This window comes from Myodes glareolus, chromosome 4 (genome assembly GCF_982192425.1).
Source record: "Myodes glareolus chromosome 4, mMyoGla1.1, whole genome shotgun sequence".
In the NCBI taxonomy this organism is placed as follows: domain Eukaryota; kingdom Metazoa; phylum Chordata; class Mammalia; order Rodentia; family Cricetidae; genus Myodes; species Myodes glareolus.
The window spans coordinates 13534754-13560021 of record NC_142029.1 but is presented as its reverse complement, the minus strand read 5'-3'; the positions used below and the strand labels follow the sequence as shown (position 1 = coordinate 13560021).

Below are 25268 nucleotides of genomic sequence, written 5' to 3'. Positions count from 1 at the left end.
GGCTAGTCACTCATGCCCACACTGCCCCCGACTCCTGCTTACCACAACAGAGGCCAGGATGGGCACCTGGATGATCCACTTCTTGTGCCCGGAGCTCAGGTCCCAGCACCTGGGGGAGGAGGAAGCATTAACCACTGGCCCCTTCCTTCTCAGCCAACCCACACAAGCCCTAGAGTTGCCCTGCTCTGACATGAGCCGTCGAGAACACAGGACAGGTGTTGCATGTAGGCCTGATACACTCCGGGCCTCTTTGGAAGCTACCTCCTATAAGTCTGAGGTGGTTCTTGGCTGAAGGAGGATCAAAAACCCCTGAGACTACAGCTTCTGCTGCCAGGAGTCTCCCCATGATTCACAGAAGAGGGAGCCAGAGCATTTGCAGCCTCTGTCTAGGTTCCTGCCCACCTCGCAATACTCTGCTGCTGGACCTACCCAGTGTTGGCCAAGGTTGCTCTGACACCGACCCACACAGCCACGAAGACAGCTGGAAGACCTGTGTGTACAGAGAACAACGGAATGGTTGTGAATTTTGCCCCCAATCCAATGACTTTCCTCAGCTCACTGCCCCACCCCTCACCCTACGCACATGGGCTATTTAATGCCACCCTAACAACCTGAAGTGCCAGCCCCATTTAGGTTATGTGCACCTCATGAGTACCTATGCATGCCTGCTGGGCATATGTTGATATGTGTGGTATCAAAAGCTTTTCCCAGCTCATTCTTTCTGCTCTGGGCTTGGAAGCTCCATGCGGGGAGAGCCAGTGAATAGCATTTTTCTGTCAAAAACTACCTCTCCAAGCCTGGCATGAGAGTTCTAGCCTTCGTGGATGAGGGCAGATAAAATGAAGTTTGTCGTCCCGGGCTGTGCAGAGGCCACAGGGTCCTGACATATGGGAGTCTGAGTGAAGGGAGCCTGGCTCCCCTCCAGGCTGTTATTCCTAGCCTGGTGGATCCTTGGGGGGGAAAGGGTGTCACCTGGGTTTGTGGTAAGGGTGTGACATTCCCAGATCATAAGTTTCTGTGTGCTCCCTAATCCACATGTTTCCAGCCCACCCAGACACCTTCCAGTTCAGAAGCTTGTGTTAGTTCCTGGAATCAGGCCCAGACCTGCCCAGCTCTGGGACTTGCTATGGTGAGGTCAGGGGTAGGGCATGTGCCAAGGGCGAGGAGGCTGTGGAGACTGACCTAAGGGCTTTCTGGGTGCTGAGCCCAGGAGGCTCTAGCCACTGGCCCACCCCTCCACAGTCTGGCAGCTTTCCCCAGAGCCCAGCCAAGCTCGGGAGCTGCCAGCAATAATGGACAATTATCAGTAACTAGATCCCTGGGCCTGAGGGGGGCTGGTAGGATCGCAGCATCCCAGGAATCCGCTGCAGAGAGGTTACAGAAGTTAAGTGGTACTGAGTTCCTGGGCCTGTGGCTCTGAACCGCGGGGACCTCGCCTCCTGGTAACAGATGTGAGCCCCTCCACAGGGCTCTGGGTCAGGGTAGGGTCCAGACTGCATCCCCAACCCTGGATAACTAGTGACTGAAATTCCCACTCTGATCCCACATTTAACCTCATCTCAAACCCAGTAATTATCACCCCACGTGGGCTGAAATGCCAGTCAAGTCAACAGCTCTGGGGAACCCTGCCCATAGCTAAGTTGAGTCCCCTAAACCTAGAACAGGGTCCAAGTCACAGCAGGATGGGCAAGCCTTCCTTCACCCTCCCTACCCACCACATTGGTCTCCATACCCCAGCCAAAGATGGTGAAGCCCCACAAGTACTTCTTCTCTGAGAAAAAGGCCATGAAGATGAGGCTGTGCAGGTACAACCCCTCCACCAGAATCCAGTAGTAGTTGGTGGCCAGGAAGTAAAGGAAGAAGGTCACAGCCACACGGCATCCAGCCTAGGAGACCAACTAGAGTTAGCCGGGAGGTAGAACCCGCATCTTCTAGGCCAGGTCTGGTCTGCATTAGATGAGAAGGCAGAGCTTACTCTGAGCTTCCGGGATGAGACCCGGTGTAGGTGTTGGATGTTAGCAGCAGGTGGCCAGGTGAGAGGGGGTGATTGGGGCACTCTAGTGTGGAGGGAAGGAGACTAGGAGTCATTAGCAGTAAGGCTGGGAGCTGAGTTGAGACGAGAGGGTCCCTGCGAGATGGGTTTGCACGCCTGAAGCTGCAGGAGGTAGCAAGAGACAGGCAGGTACAAATGGAGCCCGCGGGGCACTCACGTAGCCAACGGCAGCAGCGGCGGGCGGAGGCGGCACCTGCGCGATGATATGCAACTCTTCCTCAGTGAGGCGCTCGGCCTCATCCAGCGTGAAGCCAGAGTACAGCACCGCGTCCTTCACGAAGATGCTCGCAGCACGCAGCATGAACGACAGGAACATGTGCATGTGGATGTAGTTGCGCGTGCAGTGCAGCCGCCTGCGGGGCGTGCGACATCACCGTGGTGAGGGCATGGGGGACGCAGCGGTGGGCAGGAAGCTGGGCTGTGTGCCGTAGGTGGGGACATCACGCGGGGGGAGGGGGGGATGGAGCCAGTGAAGGGGGAGAAGGGAGGCTTGCACCCTGGACACCTCCAGTCCCACCCTGGACCGTGCCCCACCCCTCACCCGGCTTTGTCCTGCCCCCACCCCGCCCCTTGCCCCGCCCACCTAAAATAGGCTAGGATGAGCACAGCCACGGTAAGGGAGGCAAGGGACATGGAGTATCCCACGGTGTAGATCATGCCTAGGCGGTCAAATACCTCCTGCGCAGGCGAGAGACAGAGAACTGGGTCTCAGGGTGGGCACTGAGGGCAAACTGGAGGGCATTTTAAGGTTGCTGGAGAAGTAAAGGCTAGGAGTGTCGGCTAGGTCAAGGTTAACTAATGGGGTGGGGGTGGTTCGCACCCGTTCCCGAGTCTCGTTCGTCATGAATTTGAGGCACTCGCTGTAGTTGGCCCATGTTCGGTTGTGCCCAGGAACCACCTCCCAGCTGCCATTGCGGTCACAGCGTCTGTAGGCATGGCCTGTTGGGCAATGAGGCAGTCAGGGCAGGCAAAGGAGGTCTGGAGTCACTAAGGCCTGAGCCCCACTTCAGGGTATCCTCGTGGTTCTCAACCCTTTCCGCTCGTCTCACCTTTGTGATTGAAGTCATAAATGTAGTCCGGACAGGGCACGGCCACCACCTCACCTGGTGCCCCTAGTGGCCAGCAAACGATGTTGTCCCACTCTGGCAGGCAGGGACGTCCTGTGCCCAAAGGAAACACAGAGTAGGGGATACAAAAGGAGGGTCAGATGCTTAGAATCACACTTGAGCTTTGATTCCCACAGGGGCAATGTGCCCTGTGACTGGGAACTTCAGGTTTAGAGCATTCTGGAAAGAATATAGTGAGCTCTTTCTTCCTCTTGCTCCCTAAACCCGCTGGCTTCAGAGAACTTAATGCAGCCCTGTGATGGAGTACTGAGAAGGTCTGGAAAGGACAAGAGAAGTGGCTAACATGCTGAGGTGACATAACACAGGCCTTGGCCTCAAAGCCTTTTCTCTCTCTCTGCTCTTGGTCTCACCTACTGTCTCTGAAGAAGGGATTAAAAAAAAAAAAGACATTGTTTAACTATGTATATAAGCCAGGCTGGCCTTGAACTCACAGGGATCCACCTGCCTCTGCCCCCAGAGTTCTGGGATTAAAGGTGTGCGCCACTGCAACCAACTTGAAAAAGAGCATTTTCTCAGATTTTCCCTCAGCTTGGAGGCTCCCTATGTGACCCCTCCCTAGAGACCACAGACGAAGGCGGTCTGGTTCTTGGTGCCAGCTGGACATCTAACACGCTGCTAACCTCACACAGGTGTCCCCATTCTGCGTCTCCATTTCCTCATTGGGAAGTTGACCATATCAGCCTAGACCTCTACCATCCAGGGCTGCACAGAAGATCCAGAATCAAACCACCCAAGAGGCCAAGAGGTGTACAATCCTCCAAATCCAAGCGCTAATGGGGACTTTCAAAGGACAGTGATACGTCCCACTCTGGAACCCTGACAGCCATGCTAAGTGACCTCAGAGGGTCCCCAGTCTCTAGATCACCCACATTCCACCCCAGATTACAGCCCCCTTCTCTCCCCCTACAGGGCTTTGACCACAGGACTCTAACCTCCCTGGAAGGCAGCCTTGATGGCTGAACCCGCCCTGCTCAGTGAAAGACTCTCTGTCCTGGGCGCCATATTCCCAGCCCCACCCCGCCAGGCCCACAATTCCCTCTGGTCCCTGGGGAGCCACAGGGTGACCACAGGCTCCCAGATGTGGCCCATCTGGAATCTGCTGCCCACCCTGCTGGCTCTAACTGGCCTTGTGGCCACAGCCTGGGCTCTGTGTTTGTCTCTCCTCACCTCCCTGAGGCAACCCTGTTTCTCCCTCTCTCCTTTTCTCTCCTTGTCCCACTGTCTGACTCCACCCCTCTGAGGCTGCCCTACCCTCTTGCTGTTTCTGTGGCTCTTCCCACTATGTGTCTTTCTGTACCTCATTTGACATACCAAGTACTAGACTTTGGGTTGGAGCATCTTGTTCCCTCTGTCTCTGCTTCTCTCCCCAACTCCATCTCTCGGGACTCTATCCTCTCTCTGTCTCAGTGGGTTATGGGTTTCCTGTAGTTCTGGGTGCTATTCTGGGGAGTGCTGGGGAAGTCTACTGTGCACATCTCTTTGTGCCTTGAGGCCACTCAACTGGCCTGCTGCCCGCCCCCATCTTGTGCTGCCCCTTGGGTGTCTCCTGGCCTGCTTCTCTGGGAAGAGAGCTGTGGTCTGACTTTCTGTAGCAACCCACATGACTAGGACATAATGGGAGGGACAGGTGGATCTGAGCCTGTCAAATGGCTGCCTGGGGAGAGGTAGAGGGCAGGCCAGACAGACATACCTCGGCGTCTGCTACCAGTGGGCACCTCCTTGTTTTCTTTAGACTCGGTGTAGAACTTTCCCGAAGCCTTCTCTTTCCTGGGCTTCCCTGATGTGGATGCTGGTGTCCACCCCTTGTCTGAATCCATTATGTTGGCTGGAGAAATCAGGACAATTAAAACCATCAGCTGTGCTAAAAAAAAAAAAACAGCCCTGGGTTGTTGCCCCCCCCCAGCTCCCCCTTTTTACAATGAGGAGTTGAGCCTACCAAGAATGCCAATACTCAGGTTGTTGGGCGATCAGAGATGAAGGACTAGTATGTGACTCAGAAACTGTGAAGGGTTTGCCAGATGGAGGGACGGGCAGGAAATAAAGCTGGCCAGCAGAGGTTCAATTGGGGGTAAATGCCATGAGCGTGGGGTCAGCTAGAGAGTGAAGTAGAAAGGTTGGCAACCCAGAAGTCAGGACCATGAAGAAGCGAACAGCCCACCAGAGGGCGCATGGCAAAAACTGGGAGCAATGGGACAGCGAGGTAATGGTGAAAAGCAAGTCGGGTTAGCGTGTTAGGCAGGTGAGGAGGCTGGTGAAGGAGGCCAAGAGTAAAGGCTGCATTGTGTCAGGAGCAGGCAGATGAGTGCACCCACCCCGTCCTCTGCCCTATGATACCGAGTAAGGGGTTTGCAGCTTCTGCAAATGACCCTGAAGACACCATCTGAGCTGGAACCTGGCCTTTCTCCCTGCCTCCTTAGCTGGAAAGTCCTTGCTATCTGACCTCTGTGACTTCAGCTATAGCCCAAGCCAGGGTACCTTGGCCCTCCTCCATCAGACTCTGTGAGAAGTGGAATCCAGGCAAGCTGGACTAGGAAGACAAGGATTGTGAGAATCTTCCTGCCTCCACCCTCAGGGAGGGGGTCCATCCACAGTGAATGAGGAATCAGAGATGGACACACCATGCCACAGGCTCCACAAGTAGGAGGAGAGCCAGGCTCAGATCAAATGAGGGTGCTCATCTGCCCCTACCCTTGATGTGATGGGGAGTCACAGGTGGGGCCAGGGTAGGCGGGACTCCATATACAGAGTGAGTCTCAATGAATGCGAACAAGTCCACACACTTCACAGAGAATCTCACTTTTGCTTGTGTGCTGGGAATGCACTACTGCTGTCCCCCAGTAACCAGAGAGTCAGCCAGGGAGAAAGCCGCTCTGGAGGGACGGTAAGTCAGGGTCTGGGCTTCCTGTGCTGATGAGACCAGCCAGAGTCCAAAGCCTGGACAAAGGCGAGTGTAGTCTATACCTGCTTCCAGGAAATGGACTTGAGGAAGGGGGCGGAGAGGAGACTCCTGAGAGTCTCCTGAGGTCAGGGGTCAGAACTGTGGCTGGATGGGTAACGCCTTCCTTTCCCATGGGAAAGGTCCCTTAGAGATGCTATGGGGAACCCCTCCGTAGGTCAAACACCCTCTCCAGGCTATATATAGGCTGATTCCTCTATCCCACCTACCCCATCTGGTTTTAGAGACTCCAGTTCTGCCCTGGAACTGGATGGCCTCTTCAGAGACCTCCCCGTCTTTCTAGACATGGCTTAGCTATCTTTTCTTTGGGGAAGCTCGCTCAGCCCACCGTGTTAGGGCCCTGAGCCCTCATCATGGCTCCTCTCTTGTCTCACTCCATCTAAATCCACTGGCCTATGTGCGTTGTTTGCCTCCAATCTCCATCTGCAGATGCGAGCAAATCTGTCCAAAGGCTTCTCTCTCTCTCTCTCTCTCTCTCTCTCTCTCTCTCTCTCTCTGTGTGTGTGTGTGTGTGTGTGTGAGAGAGAGAGAGAGAGAGAGAGAGAGAGAGAGAAGACATGGCCCACCTGAGCCTGATTTCATTTTAGGCCTTTACTTTGGCTAGGTCTCCCTTAAGCCCACCCTAAGTTAACACCTTCTCCTAGACGCCACCCTCATCTCATCACATGCCAACCTCATGCCACGTCATTGCCCCACTCTCACCCGCCGTGCGCAGGACTTCCTTGAGCAGCTTGTCACACTGGGCCTGGGCACGGTGCAGCAGGAAAATCTGTTCCTCTTTGGTAAAGACATCGTCAGCGTCCACCTGACAAGCCAAAGAGCAGACTGTAGGCAGCTCTTCCAGGTGAGGCAGCTGGTCCCAAAGTCAACCGACCTCCACAGGGATGTCCCCCTTTCCAAAAGTCCTCCCTCCAGAGGGAATGTGGGAAGTCTGCCCCATGGGGAGCATCTGACTTACAAAGCTCCCCCTTTTAAAGTTCTGAAGCCATGGCAACACAAAGGCTGGGACGGGCCCTTGCAGGGAGGAGAAAGGGGTGGGGGCTGTCCCCTGCATGTCCAGCAGTAACCCGGCATCCACTGACATTCTTTGTCTAGTCCATCCCCCTGAGGCACATGGGAACGGATGGAATGTCCCAGGATGGAGCCTCACAAGATCCTGGCTGCCTGCTGGGGACCTGGAGTTGGATCTGCAGTGCTGAACTCTGAAGAGACAAACCCCGCCTGGATTCCTTCGAGTCTCAAGGCCTCTGGGGATCATGACAGTTACCATTTTCCATTCTGGCTCAGCATCCAGTCAGTGCTTTTCCCAGTAAAGGGTTAGGGTCTCATCCTCCCTCCTTGAGGTCTCAAAGAGGGAGAATGGAAGAACTTCTCTTTGAATAGCAAGGGGATCACTGGGCAGTGCAGGACCCCCGCACGCTGTTCTAGGGAATCACTGGGCAGTGCAGGACCCCCGCACGCTGTTCTAGGGAATCACTGGGCTGTGCAGGACCCCCGCACGCTGTTCTAGGGAATCACTGGGCTGTGCAGGACCCCCGCATGCAGTTCTAAGGAATCACTGGGCTGTGCAGGATCTAGGGGATCGCTGGGCTGTGAAGGACCCAAGCACGCAGTTCTAGGGCCGGGCATCCCACCGGAAGCTCCTCCACCCTAGCAGATGCTGTGGAGATGTGTGACCAGGCACAGGCCTTTGCTCTTGCTGACCTCCCTCTGCAGGAATTCCTCATTCTCTTCTTTCCACTCTGTTCACCCACTGGGACCCGGTCACATCATTTTAACCAGGGAAAAGGGAACAGCAGAAGGGTAGGGAGAGTCTCTCTCTGAACTGGTGGCTGCTGGAGAGGGTCTGAGCCTCCTCTGACTTGAAAGCTGAGGCCAGTGTCCTGCCTGGGAGCAATCCTATCCCCACCCTGAGTATGACCCCTAAGGGATCACACCCCGGGATAGGTGTGATGCTCTGGGACAGCCCAGGGCTGTCAGATCTCATGGCCCCTGAGAAGCCCCTAGAAAGGCTACCTCTCTCTTAAAACTCCAGAGAACAGTCTGAGCTCTCTGAACAGGCAGCAAGCCCGTGCCCGGCCATGTGGGCGGGTCTCTTTAGTAAGGGTGGAGCTACGAGGGGCAGAGAATTTGGAGGCCTGAAAGGAAGGAGGCGGGTCAGAGTGGGGACCGGCCGGCGAGAGGGGGCGGGCGGCCTGGGTCAGGGAGTCCGGCTGCTGAGAGAAGTTAATTGACCGCGTCTCTTGGCGGCAGCAGCTCGGGCTTCCAGGCCAAGGAGTCTCCAATTGGCTCCGCGGAGCAGTCTTGCTGGTTTTGCTTAGCCAAGGAGCGCGAGCATCTCTGCGCGTGCGTGTGACTGGTCGTGCACCCACTGACTGGCCAGGGTGTATACTTCTATGTGCCCCATTTCTGTAAGGCCTCACATAGGAACCGCCTAACACGTCTATTTGGGCCCTGGAGCCTGATGTGTTTGTGGACATGCATGTGTACATGTTTGTGGGCAAAAGACTATGTGTGGGCTCTGGGTGTGCTGTAGAACTTCTCAACATGCATGCCTGTGTCTGCTGCTTCCGGAGCCTGGATCCGAAATGGACTCTCGGGACTCAGCTGGCCCTAATGCCTAGGAGTCCCAGGAAGGCTGAACTGGATTCCAACGTGCTTCTGGCCCCACGGCTCTAACCTCCCACTATTCTAACCACACCTAAGGCAGAGCTGGCTGAGGCAGAGTGAGTGATAAGGACCAGGAAGGACAAGCTGACTTGCTAAGATCCAGGGACCTCCAAAGCCACCCTGAAGCTGTTCTTATGTGTCTGACCCTGGGGATCCTGTTACTATTACAGCATCTGCTACTCACGACCGTTCATTCGGTCATGGCAGTAAAGAACTCCATGAACTACCACCTTTCCATTAGCAGCAACAGAACCATCACCACAGCCAGTGTTCCCACCACCATTGTTGCCAGTACCATTCCCACCATAAACACTACCAGCACCATTAATATAGTCATCATTACCATCATCGTCACTGCCATAATTGGGCCATCACCATTATTAGAGACCTAAAATCACACCACCTACCACCATCTACCTCGTCACCACCAGGACCAGAACCACCACGGCAGCATTAGCACCATCACCAATATCACCACCTGCCTCATAACCACCCCGTAACACCTTCCTGTCATTTCTCCCTTCCATATCCACTTGACTATGATCCCTTCCTTCTGCCTACCTCCTCCCCTCCCAAGATATTTGATTCATCGTAATTTTCTCCCCATTAGTGGAGTGCTCTTGAGTGACTGACTGGTCCTCCCCTTGGTCTCTAAAGACTTGCTGATGCATTAGCTTCCTAATGGCCTGGCTAGCCACTGATGTGACCAGGGAGTAGAAGTTGATGACCTAGATCAGAGCAGTCATGGGTTGAAAACTGTCCAGCTGACAACCAGAGACTGGCCAATATGTCCACTCAAGGGCCTGGAGCGGGGGTGAGGGTGGGGTGGCCGTTTAACCTGTTGTCAGCTTCTTCTTTTGTGGTCATCTCTGGACAGGGAAGGCCACATGCTTCAGACATCCTCCTCCATAAGCCTTCATCCAACCCCAAGGACAGTGGCCCTGTCTTGTCCCTCCCTGGGCGTTAAGACCTACTTCCCTGTCACCTCAACCAGAACAGAGGTGCCATGTGCTAGGGTGGGCAACCCTCTACCCAGGGCACAGCTCCTCACCAGGAATGCCCAGACACCTGACGCTTTCAGCTGCACCTCAGGGATTCCCCACTAACCCAGGAGTCCAACCCCCACCTCTACCATTGACTGGTGTCTCTGGCAAAGTGGTTTAAGCCCAGTGCTTTAGATTTCCTGTAAAATCAGAGTAACGGTAAGGCTGCCGTGGATTTAACCGAAGTACTGCACCAAGAGCCTGGGCAGGGCAGGCTGGGGGAAAGTTGGCTGCTGTTGTAGGTACTGTGAGCAGTGGGGCTAACTCACCACTCCACCCCACCCCAGCCCCTTTGTCTGCAGGTCCACAACAAGGGGTTGGTTGTCTGTGGGGCCCTAGAGAGAACGGAGGGCCAGGAATGAAGGCAGCGCCAGGTGAAGTTGCCTGGATATCTCCCTGCACTCACTCCATCACTCAAGGTCGCTGCCAGACTCCCAAGTTTGGGTTGGGGGTAGACAAGATTACCAGACTTCTGTCCTGCTGGAAGCAGGCGGGATGAGGGGGAAACTGCTGACTACTCGGACTAGCCAGACATCAACACTGTCTGATGCTCCCTTCCCCTCCCCAGCCCAGTCACCCCCTTCCCTTATAAGAGTGCTGACTTCTTGGCATGGCCCCAGAGTATGAAAGACTCAGATCAGCATCTTTTTAGATCCAGAACCTGCATCTTGGGTTTCAGAGGCAAGACTAGGGACTGGGTCATGGCCAGGTGCCACTTAGTCCATACTCACCAGCGAGAGGGTCACCAGCCCTGGCACCAGCTGTCCTGCATACTGTCTTCCACTTTGTGGATTAGGGCTGAGCTTCTCTGACCCACCTATCACAGTGCCCCCCCCCCACAAGCACGTCTAGAGTGTGTGAACTTGCAGGGGCTGGTGTCATACAACTTTAGCCCTGAGCTGGGAAGGCAGCCTGCAAACACTGAGACAGGTTTGTGAAGCTCCAGGCAAGGCACAGACAGATAGGGACTGAAATTGGCATGTTACTTACAAACCCGGATGTTGCTGAGCCCATGGCAGAGGACATGCTGTCGAGAGACCTGGTGTATTCTGTCATCCCCAAGCACAGGTGGGGTCTCAGTCTCATGATCTGAGACCTTCCAGCTCTGCACACTGAGATTACAGGTAGACACCGCTACTGGCTAAGATATTCTAATTTCATTTAGCTCCCAGGGAGATCAGGAAGTACACTGGTGTGTCCAGGCTGGTGACGGTGGTGACGGTAGAGACAGCAATCCATACCATCACCCAAACGAGGCCACTCCCCCAACGTCCTCCCCTCCCTGCCAGATTCTACACATTGGCATCTGTGATCTCAGACACGTCAAAATTCTACCCCTCCAGACAAAGCTGGAGGAAATGAAGGAGTTTCTTTTTCAGTTGACACTTCCACTTCTGTGCAAGGCGCTTCTATGGCATAATATTTTCTCAGCAGGATGCCCTCTTGGGTCACAACAGTAACCCCCTTGCCAGTGTCAGCCTGGTTCCCTAAGGGACAGTGCGCTTTGCTTCTCTGCCTGCCATTGGAGAAGGCAGATATATCTGGTGTTTGCCCCTGGCTGGTCCTGCCCCACAAGACCCTCTTTGCCTGCTCACATCGACCTCACCTTCTGCTGCATACCCATTTTACAAAAGGGAGACAGAGGCCTAGAGAACAGTTAGAAGAGGGCCAGAAGCAGAAGTAGGGTGCATTTTACACCAAAGCTGTAGTCTTGGAGCAAAGGAAATACACGGCTACATGGATGTCGTGGCACCAGCCGCTGTAACATCATCTCTCCAGCACCCCGGATTGTATGTAACCTTTGCTGCATCGAGCAAACATACACAAAGGGGCTTGAACCAGGGTAGAAGTAGCCGTAGAACAATAGGGCCACTGATGTTGGGATGCAGCTGACTCTCTAGCTGGGCAGAGGACAATTGGCCTCCGGTGCTAAGTGAGGATGTGAATGACTCCCACAAAGAAAAAAGAAATACTTGGCTTTTGTGACCTTGTGGCCTTCCTGCACCCCTTCTCCAGGTTCCACTACTGGGACCCATGCTGGCACCTCTCCTGTTTCCCATGCCAACTGGCTGGGGACTGTTCTCTTGTCCCTTGCTGCCCTCTGTCCATCTGGCTGGCCATGGCAGGCTGGGACGGGCTCCTCATCCTGCCCCGCCACCACTGACAAGTGCTGACTTTTCCTCCCCCTTGCCAGGCCTTCCTGAACAGGCTGCCTGTGTTTGGGGCTGGGAGGGGCTGGGGGGGAGGCACTGTGACGCCTCTCATCCCAGCCAGCCAGCCAGCGTGGCCGCCTTTGGGGCAGGCGGTGGGATGGAACCTCGGATGGCAGAGCTGGCTACTAGGACAGGGTGGATCTTCACACGCAGCCTCTACCTGAGCTAGGCAGGAGGACCAAGGCCCAGAAGAATGGATGGCCTAATCTAACCCTAGCTGGGTCAGCAGAATGGGATCTCACTAGCTCTCCGCTTGGGCACAAGGTTGACGCCAAGCTGGGGTTCTAGAGGGCTTGGGAGGTCTCCAATGTCTGTGACCCTGAGCAGATTTTGCACTGTCTCTTAGTCACTTTAAAGACAATTTCAAGGTTCTGCAAAAACCCCACCATACCTTTTATTTTTCCTGGGATCTCTGAAATAGCTGCCTTCCTGATGTGGTAGCTGGACCAGGGAGTGTCCCCAGAAGGCCCACAACAGGAATCTGGGGGAGGCTGCTTGACGCCTCATTAAAACATTCCGAAGAAAACCCAAGTTCCCGGGAGGGCCCGTGCCCCCCTTCCACTGCTCTGTCCTCGGGCGGTTCTGGGAGTTGGGAGGTGGGGGAAGAGGATGTGTTTAAGGGCAGGTGATATAAAAAGCTTCGGCAAATCAATACAAGCAGGATAAATAACCCATAGAAAGATGGGTAATGGCTCTGAGCGAGCTCAGTTGGATAATAAATAAATATAAAGTCCGAGAATCACTGGCAGAGTGTAAATTAAAACGACAGGAGACGCCGCTCTTCACCTATCAAAATGCTAAGATGAAACCAAAGGGCCCTCACTGCATCCTGTGAAACAGAGCCGAACAGGGAGAGGGCCCCTGTGGTCAGTCCTGGTTAGTATAAACCAGCACAGCTTTTTAGACGGCAATTTGGCCATGCCTATTAAAATAAAAAATGTGCATGTTCTCAGACCCAGCAAAGACAAATTCTAGAAATATCCTACCGGGAAATGGTCACATGGTGAACCAAGAGGGCATTTCAAGGAGCTCCTCTGCCACCATCTGGAATGTCTCACACTCGCGCGTGCGCGCGCACACACACACACACACACTCACACTCACACCAGGGGAGGTTGTGGAGAAAGGATCTGAATGTGTATTCCTCAGGGATGTTTAACTAAGTTCATACTTTGGAATACTATACAGGATTAAAAAGGGCTTGGAGAGATGGCTCGGTGTTTAAAAGCACTGGGGGTTCTTCTGAAGGACCCAAGTTAGATTCCCTGCACCCATACGGTGGTTCATTACTGCCTGGAATTCCAGTTCCAGGGGCTCTGACACCCTCTTCTAGCCTCCTCAGGCACTGCATGCATACGATACACAGACTACACATAGCCAAAACAGTAAGCATACAATGAGATAATTTTTTTTAAAAAAGGGATTTGGAGGCTGTAGAAATGGCTCTGTGGTTAAGAGCACAAACTGTTTGGGCAGAGGACCCAAGTTCTGTCCTCAGCACCCACCTTAGGCAGCTTAAAACAGCCTGTAATCCCAGCTCCAAGGGATCCCACAGGCTCCCCTCAGGCACTACATGTACGCACAAAACCTCATATCAACACAAGAATATATAAACACTTAAAACATTATATATATTTTTAAAATTAAAAAAATGTATATTACATATATATTTTCAAGGCAGGGTTTCTCTGTGTAACAAAATATATATTTTAATTGATTTCTACTCACAAATATAAAGCTACACTTTTAGGTACAATGATGCATGTGTCACACAGCCCCATGGAGAAGATTGCTGGACTCATTTAAAAACAAACGGAAAACAAGACACATCCATCTACTTGCTATGTATACAAGAGGTGCCACTTGAAGCACAGAGAGGGACAGAGGATCATCCCCAGACTTCCAGAATGTCTTTCTCTAGAAAGGGAACTGGGGTTTGACAGCGCCCAAAGAAAGCTTCTGTTTGCTCTGAACCATTTGTCTTGGGTTGAAGAGACGGCTCATTGTGGAAGGTGTTTGCTGCTCTCAACCGAGGACTAAACCCACATAAAGACCAGCCAGAGAATCCTCAGAGGCCTGATAACAGCTCGCCTGGTGTACACAGCGGTATGCCAGATAGAACCTTGTCTCAAATAAGATAGGAGGTGAGGACAATACCCAGGCTGTCCTCAGACCCACACACAAGCACATGCATGCGCGCGCACACGTGCACACGTGCGCGCGCACACAGAGAGAGAGAGAGAGAGAGAGAGAGAGTACAAAAACAATGTGCTTTTGTATTAATCATGAAATAAACAAAAAGTAAGATAATGAAGATTTCATTTTTTTAAAAAAAAATCCCAAAATAACACACAAGGACCTTTTACCTGAGTTTACCCTCACCTAGCTTAGAGGAGAGAGTCCGCTGTAGATGTCTAAGTCCTGGGTTCAAATGCCTCAGATCCCAGTACTGCCAGTCTTACTACGTTCACTTCAAGGTCATTTCCCCCTAACATGGCTTGGACAATGGGTGGGGTGAGAAAATATATATATATATATGTATGTATATATATATATACATATATGGCAGGTTCTAGCTCGGACTCTATGGAAAGTTACTGCTCAATAAATGGCCTTTCTTATTTTTAAAAGCGAGCACCTTGGGCTGGCAAGATGACTTAGCAGATAAAGTGCTCACCATCTGAGCCTGAGACCTACCTGGAACCCACCCGGTGGAAGGCGAGAACTGACTCCCCAAAGCACTCGTAAACACACACACAAGCAATAAACGTTAAAAAAAAAAAGTGCCTTCTGAGCTGCCCCCACCCCAGGCTGGCTGGAAGAGATTGCCTGCACAGTCAGCCTAAGGGATGAAGCGCCCTACCCAAGGGTCATAGCCCACACCCAGGTGTGCCTCCCTGCTGACCATCACATTCCTGAGAGTGGAGGGTTCTCTAGGGTGTCCTTAGGGTAAGGAATCTCAAAGGACAAAACCATTCTCTTGCCTGCTCATAAGCTGTGGGCCGATCCCCTCCACTAAATTTCATTCCTCCAATGCTCATCTCTGGGCTACCCTTTTCGGTGAGGCACAGATGGACCCCCTGAGTCCAGCTGTGATCAGTGTTCTCCCAGTGGGATGTTCTTTGGTCCCCCAACCAAGGTCACGGGAGAAGTGAGCCTGGCCTTGGATATGGCTGAGTAGGTAGTCTATAGGTTTAGTGACAGCTGAAGTAGACGGGTTTCGTCCATACCTGTACACATCTGGACGCAGGAGAGAGAATGGGCAGGCTGCCAGTTGTTTGCTGACTCCAGATGAGCCTAGGGATCCCGCAGGATGGTGGGTGGGTCGGCCAAACCTGTCCCTTGGACTACAACCCCTTAGACCCGAAGCAGGAGATGGTCCAGCGCACTCACATGCCCCAGCAAGGTCCCTGCACAGCCACACTGGCATCTGTCCTGTCTTCAGCATAGGACCCTCCTAAACCAGGAAAATCCTCTGCATAGACTCCACCACCACACAGTGAGGTGCAGGGGTCGGCACCCAGCTGACATAAGATAGACAATGGTCACAGTGGGTCTGGGCAAAGCTCACAAAAATTAGGGAAACACCTTTCTCAAAGGGTTGTTGGGAAGATTAGCTGACGTGCGTAAAGTGCTTAGAACAATGGACTGGCAAACAGAAAACACAGAGGCATTTGTTAAATACAAACAAGCGAACAATAGACCTGTGCGCACACAAACACTCACAGGGTGCCCACACGCACGCACACACACACATATACAACTCTGCTTCCCTTGGAGTCGTGTGCAGATTCACAGCTTCAGACACATGTGGACTCTGAATACACACGATCCCACGGACTCACCCAGATGCCCACAAAATCCTATGTTGATGGACATACAGGCACACATCAGGATACCTTTCCCATCCGCCGGTCTACCCCCCTGCACATGTATGTGTACCCACATAGAAGTCACTGAGGAAAATTCGGCAAGTAGTTCTGCTGCCCATGCTTGGAGCACCTCTGGAACAGCAAGCTCAGGCCCTCGGAACTTGTATCCCTGTGTACAGGCTCCTTTCTGGGGCAGCCCTTGGCTTTGGTAGTCCATTACCGGACTAGAATTGGACAGGATGGACCCTAGTAAACAGAATGCTGGGGACCACAGAAGAACATCAAACTGAAAGGATGTTAAGCAAACGTTTCTCTCAGGCACTTTTCATAGACAGTCCAAGGTCACACAAGCTGTAGGCTGAGCGGAGGAGTCCCAGATTCGAGGCTCTGTCCCGTGAAGGAAGTTGCTTGCCTTGTCTCTCTAGACTTGGGTCAGGGTTGGGGTACGGGGGCAACAAGACCTTAAAGTCAGGCACAAAAGCTGATTCAGGAATATGGGATGCGAGAGGATGGAAAATCTCCCCTCTCTGAGAAATGGCTCCCAGACCCTAGCCCAAGATGGGGTCATGATTTCCCTCAGTGTCTCCAGCTCTCTGTCTTTGCTGTTCTGAGTCTGTCCCTGCGGGGGTCGGAGCTCTCATCCTAACCCTTTGTCTCCCTCTGTCTCTAGCCCTCTTTACTATTCTATCTCTTGGTCTCCATTCTCAGACCATGCACTGTACCCCCAAAAGTCAGCTCACTCTCCAGACGCCCCAAAGTACATAGCTTCTGCAAGGTGTACTGTGAGGAGATGCTTCTGGAGACCTCCATACCACACCCACCTCCCTGGGCAAACAACTTCCACTTCGGGTAAAGCTGTCCCATTAGTGCATACAGCTGTGTATCTGTGGGGTCTCGAGAGCTGGTGGGGGTTCTAAACCCTATCCTCAGTCTATCTATGTGATTTTCTGACTTCTTGCACACGGCTTTGAGCGCGGGGTGCAAACAAAACTTGCGAAAGCAGAGGCCCCCAACGCAGTCTGTGAGACTCCACACCCAGAGAGCCCGCTGGATCACGCTGTCACCATCGAAAGAGATACATACGACCAGAGCCGTGTGCTCACACAAGCATGGTGTAGGGAAACTCCAACCACAGATTTCCAGACCCAGGACCCCAAGCCAAGTCTTCAGAAGTGGGGAAACTTCAGGCATCTGGAACCTACAGTAAGACACCCCAACGAGAGCAGGCACCAGGATTCCTGGTTCAGAGCGGGGGCACCATCCCAAAGTTCAGACATTTGGGAGAACCCAAGACTTTGTGCCTACACTCGCCCCAGGAACCCCAGAGCAACTCCAGGATTCCTGGGTTTGAGCGTAGACCGAGAGGGACTTACCAGCGCATATGCGGAGCTGAGCACTGGGCAGCAGAGCAGGAGCGCCAGGCCGGGTGCGATCCGGGCGGCCCCCATCGCCACCGCCTAGGGCCGCGTCCCTCGGGGCAGCCGCCGCCAGCCCTGGTGATGGTTGGAGGGTGCAGAGCTGTGTCAGGCCGGGCCGCCCCGCCCACACCCCGTCCTAGGGGACCCCGGCGTCCGGGCGGCCCGAGGCCCCGGAGCCCGGTGCGGGGCCCATACGCCGAAGGCGAGCGAGAGAACCAACCGGCGCAATGGAGAGAGGGAGGGCGGAGGGAGGGAGGCTGCCTGAAGCCGGGCGGGCGGCGGGCGGGCGCCGAGCGCTGCTGAGCGGCCTGTCTGCCTCGGAGCGGAGAAATCACATCCATATGGCTGGGCCCCCCGCCCCCGGCCCGCCCCCCGCTCCCCTCCCGCGCCGCCTTTTCTTTCTTTCTTTCTTTCTCTCTGTCTTTTTTACCCCCTCTTTGGGGGAACTGGGAGCCGCGGCTTCACTCCACGCCCAGGGGGGGGGAGGGGAGGGGGAGGGGTCGGGGTCGCGGTCTGCGGGGGGCGACCAGGCTGTTATTTTTAGCTCCGCGGCAGTGGGCAACAGGGGAGTCGGGGCGGGGCAGGGGGCGCGTTTTGAGTTGCGCGGGGCGTGCAACTACGGGATGCCATCCCGACTTTTGCAACGACACTGAGCCCTTCGGTGTTCCAGCCACCAGCACGCTCTCCGGTGGCACTGCGACCCGGCTCCCCAACTCAGTCTGGACCCCCAAGCCCTTAGCAGCCACCTCCTGCACCCCATTTCCCATCCTCCTAACCCTTGCCGCGTGCGCCCGAGCGGCACGAGCGCTTCTGCGGCCCCAAGGCTAGGGCAGCCTGTCTGCTTGTCAGCCGGTCTCTAACTAGCTTTGTCCCCCTCCCCTTCAGACATCAACCCCCCTCCCCCGGCCTTGGCCTCTGCTATTCCAGCGGCCCCAAGCTCGGTTTCGGTCACTCCCTCGCTTCCTCCTCTCCTCCTCTCCGAAAACATTTGCAAGTTTCCAAAAAAGCCACCGAACTGAGCGGCAGCGGGCTGGCGACTCCGCCGGGCTCCGAGGAGGCGCCGCAGACTGACATCGAGACCGAGCAGCCGGGCCCGCCCTGGCCGGGCCCGGAGTCGCTGCTGCCCCACTCCGGCCTCCCGCGCCCCGCGCGCCCGACCCTCCCCCCCCAAGCCCCGACTTACTCCGAGCACGCCGCCGCGGCCCCCGCCTTGCCATGAATGTCGGGGCCCCCCCGACAGCCTCCCCAAGCCAGCGCCCCGTCCGCGGCCCCGGGGGGACTTCATGGAGCTCTCGGGATCCCCCCTGGCCTGCCTGGTCTCCTGAGCCCCCCGCCTGGCCGCCGCTCCGAGCCGCCGCCCGCCTCGCGCGTCCCTCGCCTCGGCGTCTGTCGCTCCCCTCCCCCCCGCGGCCCGGAGCCTCTTCCCTCCCCCGCGCCCTCCCCGGGCCTCCTCCGCCCCTGCCCCCTCCACCGCCTCCCTGGAGGGTGTGCGGCGGGCAGAGGCGAGCCCGCCGCCCCCCACCCCGGGACCTCTCTCCAGAGACCCGGCCCGGGGTCTTTCGGCAGAAGGATGAGTGTTGGGGGGGGACGGAGTCTAGGGAGCTCTGACATCGGGACCTGAGAACCGGGACTGGGACGCTGTCTCCCTTTTTGCTTTATTCTCTCTTTTAGAGAAGCACAGACCACCCATCACCCCCAGATCGTCCAGCCCTTGCAATGAGCAGGCGGGCTCCAGGAGAGGATCCACTGGGGAGGTCGCCTAGTACTTCGCGCGCCTCTGGCCGCGGCGCTGTCCGTGCACCCGCGGTGGGGACCCTGGGGAAGCTGCTCCACCGCCTGCCAGAGTCCAGGCTACGCAGCCAACGCCCTCGCGTCCCGCCCCGCCCTTGCCTGGTCCTCCATCCGCTGTCCCACCCCTACTCCCGGGGTGTAGCGGACCCGAGACCCGCATAGTGCTCCTCCAGTTTAGGTCTGAAACTAAGAGGGGTCTCTTTCCAATCCGGGTATCTTAAGATGTCTCGACCTATCGGCTGCTTGCCAGGTATCTCCAGCTCTCCTACCGAACCCAATTTGGGCGCTTCGAGACTACACGACTTGGGTCTTAGCTAGGAAACACTCTTGTACTTCACCTCCTTCCACCACGCAGTCCCCCAAATGCTGCTAGCTATCTTGGGACTCTTAGGGAGAGAGGAGGTGTGTGTGTGTGTGTGTGTGTGTGTGTGTGTAGTTTTTGTACTCCATACTGGATGACCCCTGGGTTCTAGATCCAGGATTTCCAAGCCTACCAGGGGGGAGCATCAGGCAGCAGAGGAGGTTAGGGGTGCTTGGAACAGAGGGCTAACCAAAGGATTGCTGAAGGAATCCATTTTAAGTGTGGTGTCCTGAAAAATACCACCGGGTTAAATGGCACCCTTGCTTGCTTACTTACCAATTCTGTGTCCTAATCACCAGGCCTCTCCGGGTTTCTTGGCCTCAGTTTTCTCATCTGTAAAATCGGAAGATGTCCATCTGATTCAAAGGGACCTTGAGGGTTTGTGCAAACCCATGAATTCTCCAGGAGTTCTCCACTAGAATCCTATGCAAATGAGCTCAGAACCCCCCCCCCCACAAAAAAAACCTTGCTCACCATCTCAAGGATGGCCCTGCCTCTCAATGTGAATGGGAACCCACGTCCTCAGTCTTTCTCAAACATTGCTTCTGCCATGCCCTTCTTCTGTGCCCACTGCTCCTGTGTTTCTTGTCCTGGTTTTCAAAGATGGCTATTTCCTTCCAAACGACTGTCACCAGTAGATACAGTCTGCTAGACTTCCGGACGGCTCATGCTCACACCTCTGTCTGGTTTTTCTTGCTTCCTTGTCAGGATCCCACTCCTCAGTTTAGTATGGAGGACATGCCTCCCTACCTGTGTCCCCAAGGCCTCCTTGAGCATGTGGGTGTGAGTTCAGGGGTATCTTTATGGTATGCATGCTCTTTGAGAATGGAAGACCCATAGTACCATGCTTTGATGATGTCAGTGTTACATGTTTCTATGTGACACAAGTTTCATGTGGCAGTGACTACTGTCTTTTCCCTTGGTGGTGAGAAACGAACATGAGTAGTGGAATTAAGAATGAGAGAAATTTAGAAGCTAATTGGGCAGAGTTCTTAGTTCTGACCATAGCTCTTGACTTGCACTTGGGCGGGGCATGGTGGCACACACCTTTAATTCCAGCACGTGGGAAGCAGAAGCAAGCAGATCTTTGTGAGTTCGATACCAACCTGATCAATATAGCAAATTACAGGTCAGAAATGCATAGTGAGACCCTGTCTCAAAAAAATAAAGCAACGCAAGAAAGATAAGATTTGCCCTTGGGTGGGTCAGGGCAGGCTGTGGCAATACTAGAGTGGTGTGCTGGTTTCTATGTCCCCCTACACGCAAAGTCCCTCACTCTAGAGTTCCCTCCTAGACATTCAACATGATGGTCACCTAACTTCCCCAGGCCTCTGGTTAAACTGCCACTATGGGAATGGGGCGGGGGATCGAATATTAACTGGTAACACACCAGGGTTGTGTAGAGCCAACCTTGCCCTTTGACTGGCAGTCCCTGGGCTGTAAGGTCAGTTTCTGGTTAGTTTCAAATCAGTTTTCAACGAAGTTGGGAAAAGTAAGGCTAGGTGTCGGGCGTGGGTCTGTGTTTCTCTCTTTGATCCCCAGCCAGGTTTAGCAGGAGGAGATAAGATGGTCACTGCAGTCCAGAACCAGAGCAGGGTCTGGACTCAATCTCCACCCCCACTGATGCAGAAGCTGCAGGCTGACAGGCCCCTGCTGTTACCAGTCTGCATAGGGCTACACAGACCCTCAAACCGTCCTTCCAGCTCTGCAGTCTGGCCTCACTCTCTCAGAAAACCCCTGGTCACCTGCCTAGGGGCTCTGTGGAACCAGGAGTCCACATCTGGTTCTGAGACATCGCCCCTTTCCCCAGGCTTCATCCCCCAGGTTAGCCCCAAAGACACTTGTCTGCTAAGATTAGCTCTGCCCCCAGACTCTGCTCTGCCCCCACAATGAACCTGACCCCAGGCTAAGCCTTTATCCCAGACTGATTTACAACCCTTGGCTGAACCCTGACCTCGGGCCAAGACTTCTTCCAGGTTTCAGACCCCAGACATTTCTCTAGTTACCAAGGGGCCAGTATGGGATGGGGTGGCCAGGCCGTAAGTGAAGCCAGGTGCCACTTTTACAGCCATTTCGGCTGCTCATAAACACTCCCCTACCCAGCTGAGTCACTGAAGACTTCCATAGCAGCTGGCTGGGCAAACCCCCCTCCTCTTGCAGCAGGGTCTGGCTTCTCACCTCCAGGAAGGTGAAAGGAGGGAGGGAGGATGGGGGCTCAGAAGGCCAGGAGGCTTTGTCTCCATCAGGACACACTCCAAAGGCTTCTGGAGGTACGGACTTCCTCTGGCTGATGTCATGGTCTCAGGTGTCTTGCTGTCGTGACACCATGACACGGGGTCCACAGACATGGGGCCATGAGGGTTCCTTGCCTGCCCCAGGGCGCAGCACAGGCAGCAGAGACTTACTGCAGAGGTGACTCACCCTTGTCTCTTTATTCCCACCTGCAGTCAGGCCTCCTGGCTCCCTAAATCACACTTACCTGTAATCCGCAGGCCTTTCCGATGGGGCCTCAGGTTGAGGAGTAAACTCAAGTTGGCCATGGGGAGGCCATGGGAAGCTCTAGAGAAGCTTCTGCAGCTCGGGCCTGAGCAAGGACAGGAAAAGACCCAGGTCAGAGCTCCGGCTTGAAAAGAAAAATTAATTATTTTTTACCAAGCCATGCACTGGCTCAGGACTTTGTCCCAGATCCCAAGCCTACCAGTGTTCTGGGCTGGGCCCTCCCCTCAACCCTCACGGATCTGCTTTCCAGGCACCAGGCCAGCTCAACCTCCAGTGAGCCCTGCCTCAGTTGTCTTCTCTTGCCCTGCCAAGCCTCACTGACTAATTCCCTGTTTATTTAACCCTGTTTCTGTCTAATCTTTCTGGCCCTTTCTACCTCTTGGAAATCCCAGGCTGCCTGCCACAAGGTATGGACACAGCATCTATAAGTGACCTTGTTCAAGGTTTAGGCACCTTGAAAAGAAATTGGGCTTTGTCTGGTTTGTGCTCACATCCCAGGGAGAAAAGCAGACACCTGAGCTGGAGCTCAGTGGAAGAGTCTTGTTTAGCATGAGTAAGATCCTGGGTTGGATCACTCAGAAATGGCGTGTGTGTGTGTGTGTGTGTGTGTGTGTGTGTGTGTGTGTGTGTGTATGGCAGGGATGATGCTGAACTGGGAGAGCTGTACAGTGATCCCAATTTGGGCTACACAGGGAGACCTTGTTTCAAAATAAATAACTAGGGACTGGAGAGAAGGCTTCACAGTTAGGAGCACTTAATGGTCTTGCAGAGGACCAGGGTTTAGTTCCCAGCACCCACATTAGCTAGCTCACATCTACCTTTAATTTCAGGGGATCCAAAGTTTTCTGGCCTCTGTAGGCACCTCCATGCACCTGGTGCGCATAAACTCATGCAGGCACAGCATAAACACAGATTAAAATAAAAACATCGGGGCTAGGGTTGTAGCACAGTTGGTAGTAGAGGGTGCCTGCCTACCATAAAGGCAACTCCCAGTACCGTTTAACCTGGTGTCATATGACTGTAATCCCAGAAATGGGGAGTGGGGGGCAGGAGAATCAGAAATTCAAGGTCATCCTTGGCTACATAGAGAGTTTGAGGCCAGTCTGAGCCATATGAAACCCTGTCTCATAAAAGGGGTGGAGTGGGCAATGAGGTGGCTCACCAGGTAAAGGAGTTTGCCATCAAGCAAGCCTAACAACTTGAGTTTGACCCCTGAGACTCACATAGAGGATGGAGAACATTAACTTCTGTAAGTTGTCCTCTGATCTCCATACATGTGCCATGGCACACGTGTACACACACACACACAAACACACACACACACACACACAAAGAGACAGAGAGAGATAAGATAAATAAATGTAACTGAAAATAAAGAAGAAACAAAAACCACCAATCAAACAAAACAACCCAAACAAACAGAGAATTCCCGAGGTCTCAGCTAGGGGAGATGTGGGGGCTCTTCTTTCACTCCAGCCTTTGCCTTGACCCCTGCAGCCCCCATACTGCTGTCCCTCCCAGACCCAGGGGTCTGCTTGTATGCAGTAGCAGGGGCCTACACACAGGGTGACCCTCCTTTGTGAGTCTGTAGCGTAGAGCCAGGAGTGGATGCAGAGGGGAAGATGTAGACAAATAGGAACACAGAGACTATGCCCCATCCTAGAAGCATCACCCCCAGGTCCCCAGGACCCAGTGACCTGGGCTGGAGACTGCCCTTGTGCCTGAGCCCATCACCCCCAGGTCCCCAGGACCCAGTGACCTGGGCTGGAGACTGCCCTTGTGCCTGAGCCCAGTCTGAGCTGGTTTCCGTCTGGAAGCCCCGGTTGGGCCTGACGAGGTCTAATGATTCACATAGCAGCAGCCGCTCAGCACATTCCAACGCCAGTCTCCAGTGCCCACCACGTGAGGTGGCTGCCTCAAACCACCCTTCTGTCACCGAGGCATGTTTCTAGGACCCTTGTCCCCAGGAGTCACCCACCTCTCTCTAGACCTTCTTGCCCGTGGGTTCTACACATCTGCTCTCAATGTCTTTTGTTCTGCTTTACTCTTTTGCTTGTTTGGGTTTTGCTTTGTTTAAAGGCAGAGTGTTATTGATATGTAGCCCAGGCTGGCCGGAAATTTGGTACATAGCCTAGACTACCTTTAACTCCTGATCCCCCTCCTCTCCCTTGGCTCTCTCGGTGCTGGTACCGTTTGGTTTGAGATAGTTAATTGTTCCCTGTGTTGCCCAAACTGAATTTGAACTCCTGGTCTTCCTGCATCAGCCTTCCTTCCGAGTGGAGTGCTGGGATTAAGGCGAGTACCACTTCACCCAGCTTTCCAGTGTGCTACTAGGGCTCACAAACTAGAAAGGGGGGCAAGGAGCATGTTAATACATGGCCTGCTGGTGGGGAAAGCTGAGGCCTGAGAACAGAATGGATTAGCCAGGGCATATGGCAAGACCATGGCAAACAGCACAAACAGCTCTTCTAGGCATCCTGTCCCCAACCTGAGCTATTCTGAGGTATGCTATTCAAGGGCTATTCAAGGATGTATTGGCCATTCTGAGGCCAGGGTCACAGGGGGCCTGGAGTTCATTTGTATAGGTCATTGTACTGTTCCATCCAAAGTAAGAAGCTTCCGGCTAAGCATCGCTGCCACCCTGACCCTCCGACTCAGGACTCTCTCCCTTATCCTGATGTTCTTCACTTGGCCATGGAGCAGGAGCCTGGGGCCTGTTTTGCTTGATCTGTGCAACCCTGAGCTGAATCCCTCCCTACTCACGGCCCCAGTGTCCAATCTACCATTAACAGATGAGAGGCTTGAGCGCCAAAGTGATCCATTTTGGATACGGGGCAGAGTTTTGCATCTGGAAATCTGGCATTGAGGCTGGCCTGTGTTCCTCCAGCGGGCCTCAGCCCAAGGCTGTGAGGGGTGATTCTGGCCCTTAGCCTGGGTACAGGAAATCGTATTTTGGTCCTGGGTCCTGGGTAAGTAGGCAGGGGGAGAATGGCAGCTCAGACCCAACTATGTTTACTTGGGCTGGGCCCCCTCAGAGCTCAACAGGCTCCCATTCATTGGGAGCCCCATAAACCCTTTGGGGCTCCCTGAGGTTCAGAGTGCCTGGATGCCAAGCGTGGCTGCCTCCCCCAGACCCGCTTGGGACCAGCAGGGGGTATAAGGACCATGAGGGACTCAGGACTGAAGACAGTGAAGGAAGGCTTGGCCGTGCATAGGGCGTGGGAGTTCCTACCCCAGCCCTACCCAGAGGGCAGTTGGAAAGATT

The 25268-nt window shown here is 54.3% G+C and overlaps 1 protein-coding gene across 7 annotated transcripts in view; it reads right to left on the bottom strand.

The window, feature by feature from the left end:
* Window positions 1-22142, bottom strand: part of Pth1r (parathyroid hormone 1 receptor) — a 30228-nt gene extending 8086 nt beyond the window's left edge. For 2 of the 7 annotated variants that reach the window (XM_087905216.1, XM_087905219.1), the window contains exons 1-11: window positions 17308-17330; window positions 17018-17132; window positions 6839-6941; window positions 4871-5005; window positions 3103-3213; window positions 2874-2992; window positions 2637-2731; window positions 2211-2406; window positions 1733-1886; window positions 430-490; window positions 43-109 (exon numbers count right to left, since the gene is read on the bottom strand). In XM_087905216.1, the coding sequence (XP_087761342.1) occupies window positions 43-109; window positions 430-490; window positions 1733-1886; window positions 2211-2406; window positions 2637-2731; window positions 2874-2992; window positions 3103-3213; window positions 4871-5005; window positions 6839-6941; window positions 17018-17132; window positions 17308-17315 (1164 nt within the window). In that variant the 5' untranslated portion in view covers window positions 17316-17330. Of the gene's footprint in view, window positions 1-42; window positions 110-429; window positions 491-1732; window positions 1887-2210; window positions 2407-2636; window positions 2732-2873; window positions 2993-3102; window positions 3214-4870; window positions 5006-6838; window positions 6942-17017; window positions 17133-17307; window positions 17428-18535; window positions 18653-19780; window positions 19838-20551; window positions 20611-21983 lie in introns of those variants that run through there. The other 5 variants (XM_087905217.1, XM_087905221.1, XM_087905220.1 and 2 more) reach the window with 5 other exon arrangements.
* Window positions 22143-25268: the final 3126 nt, after the last annotated feature.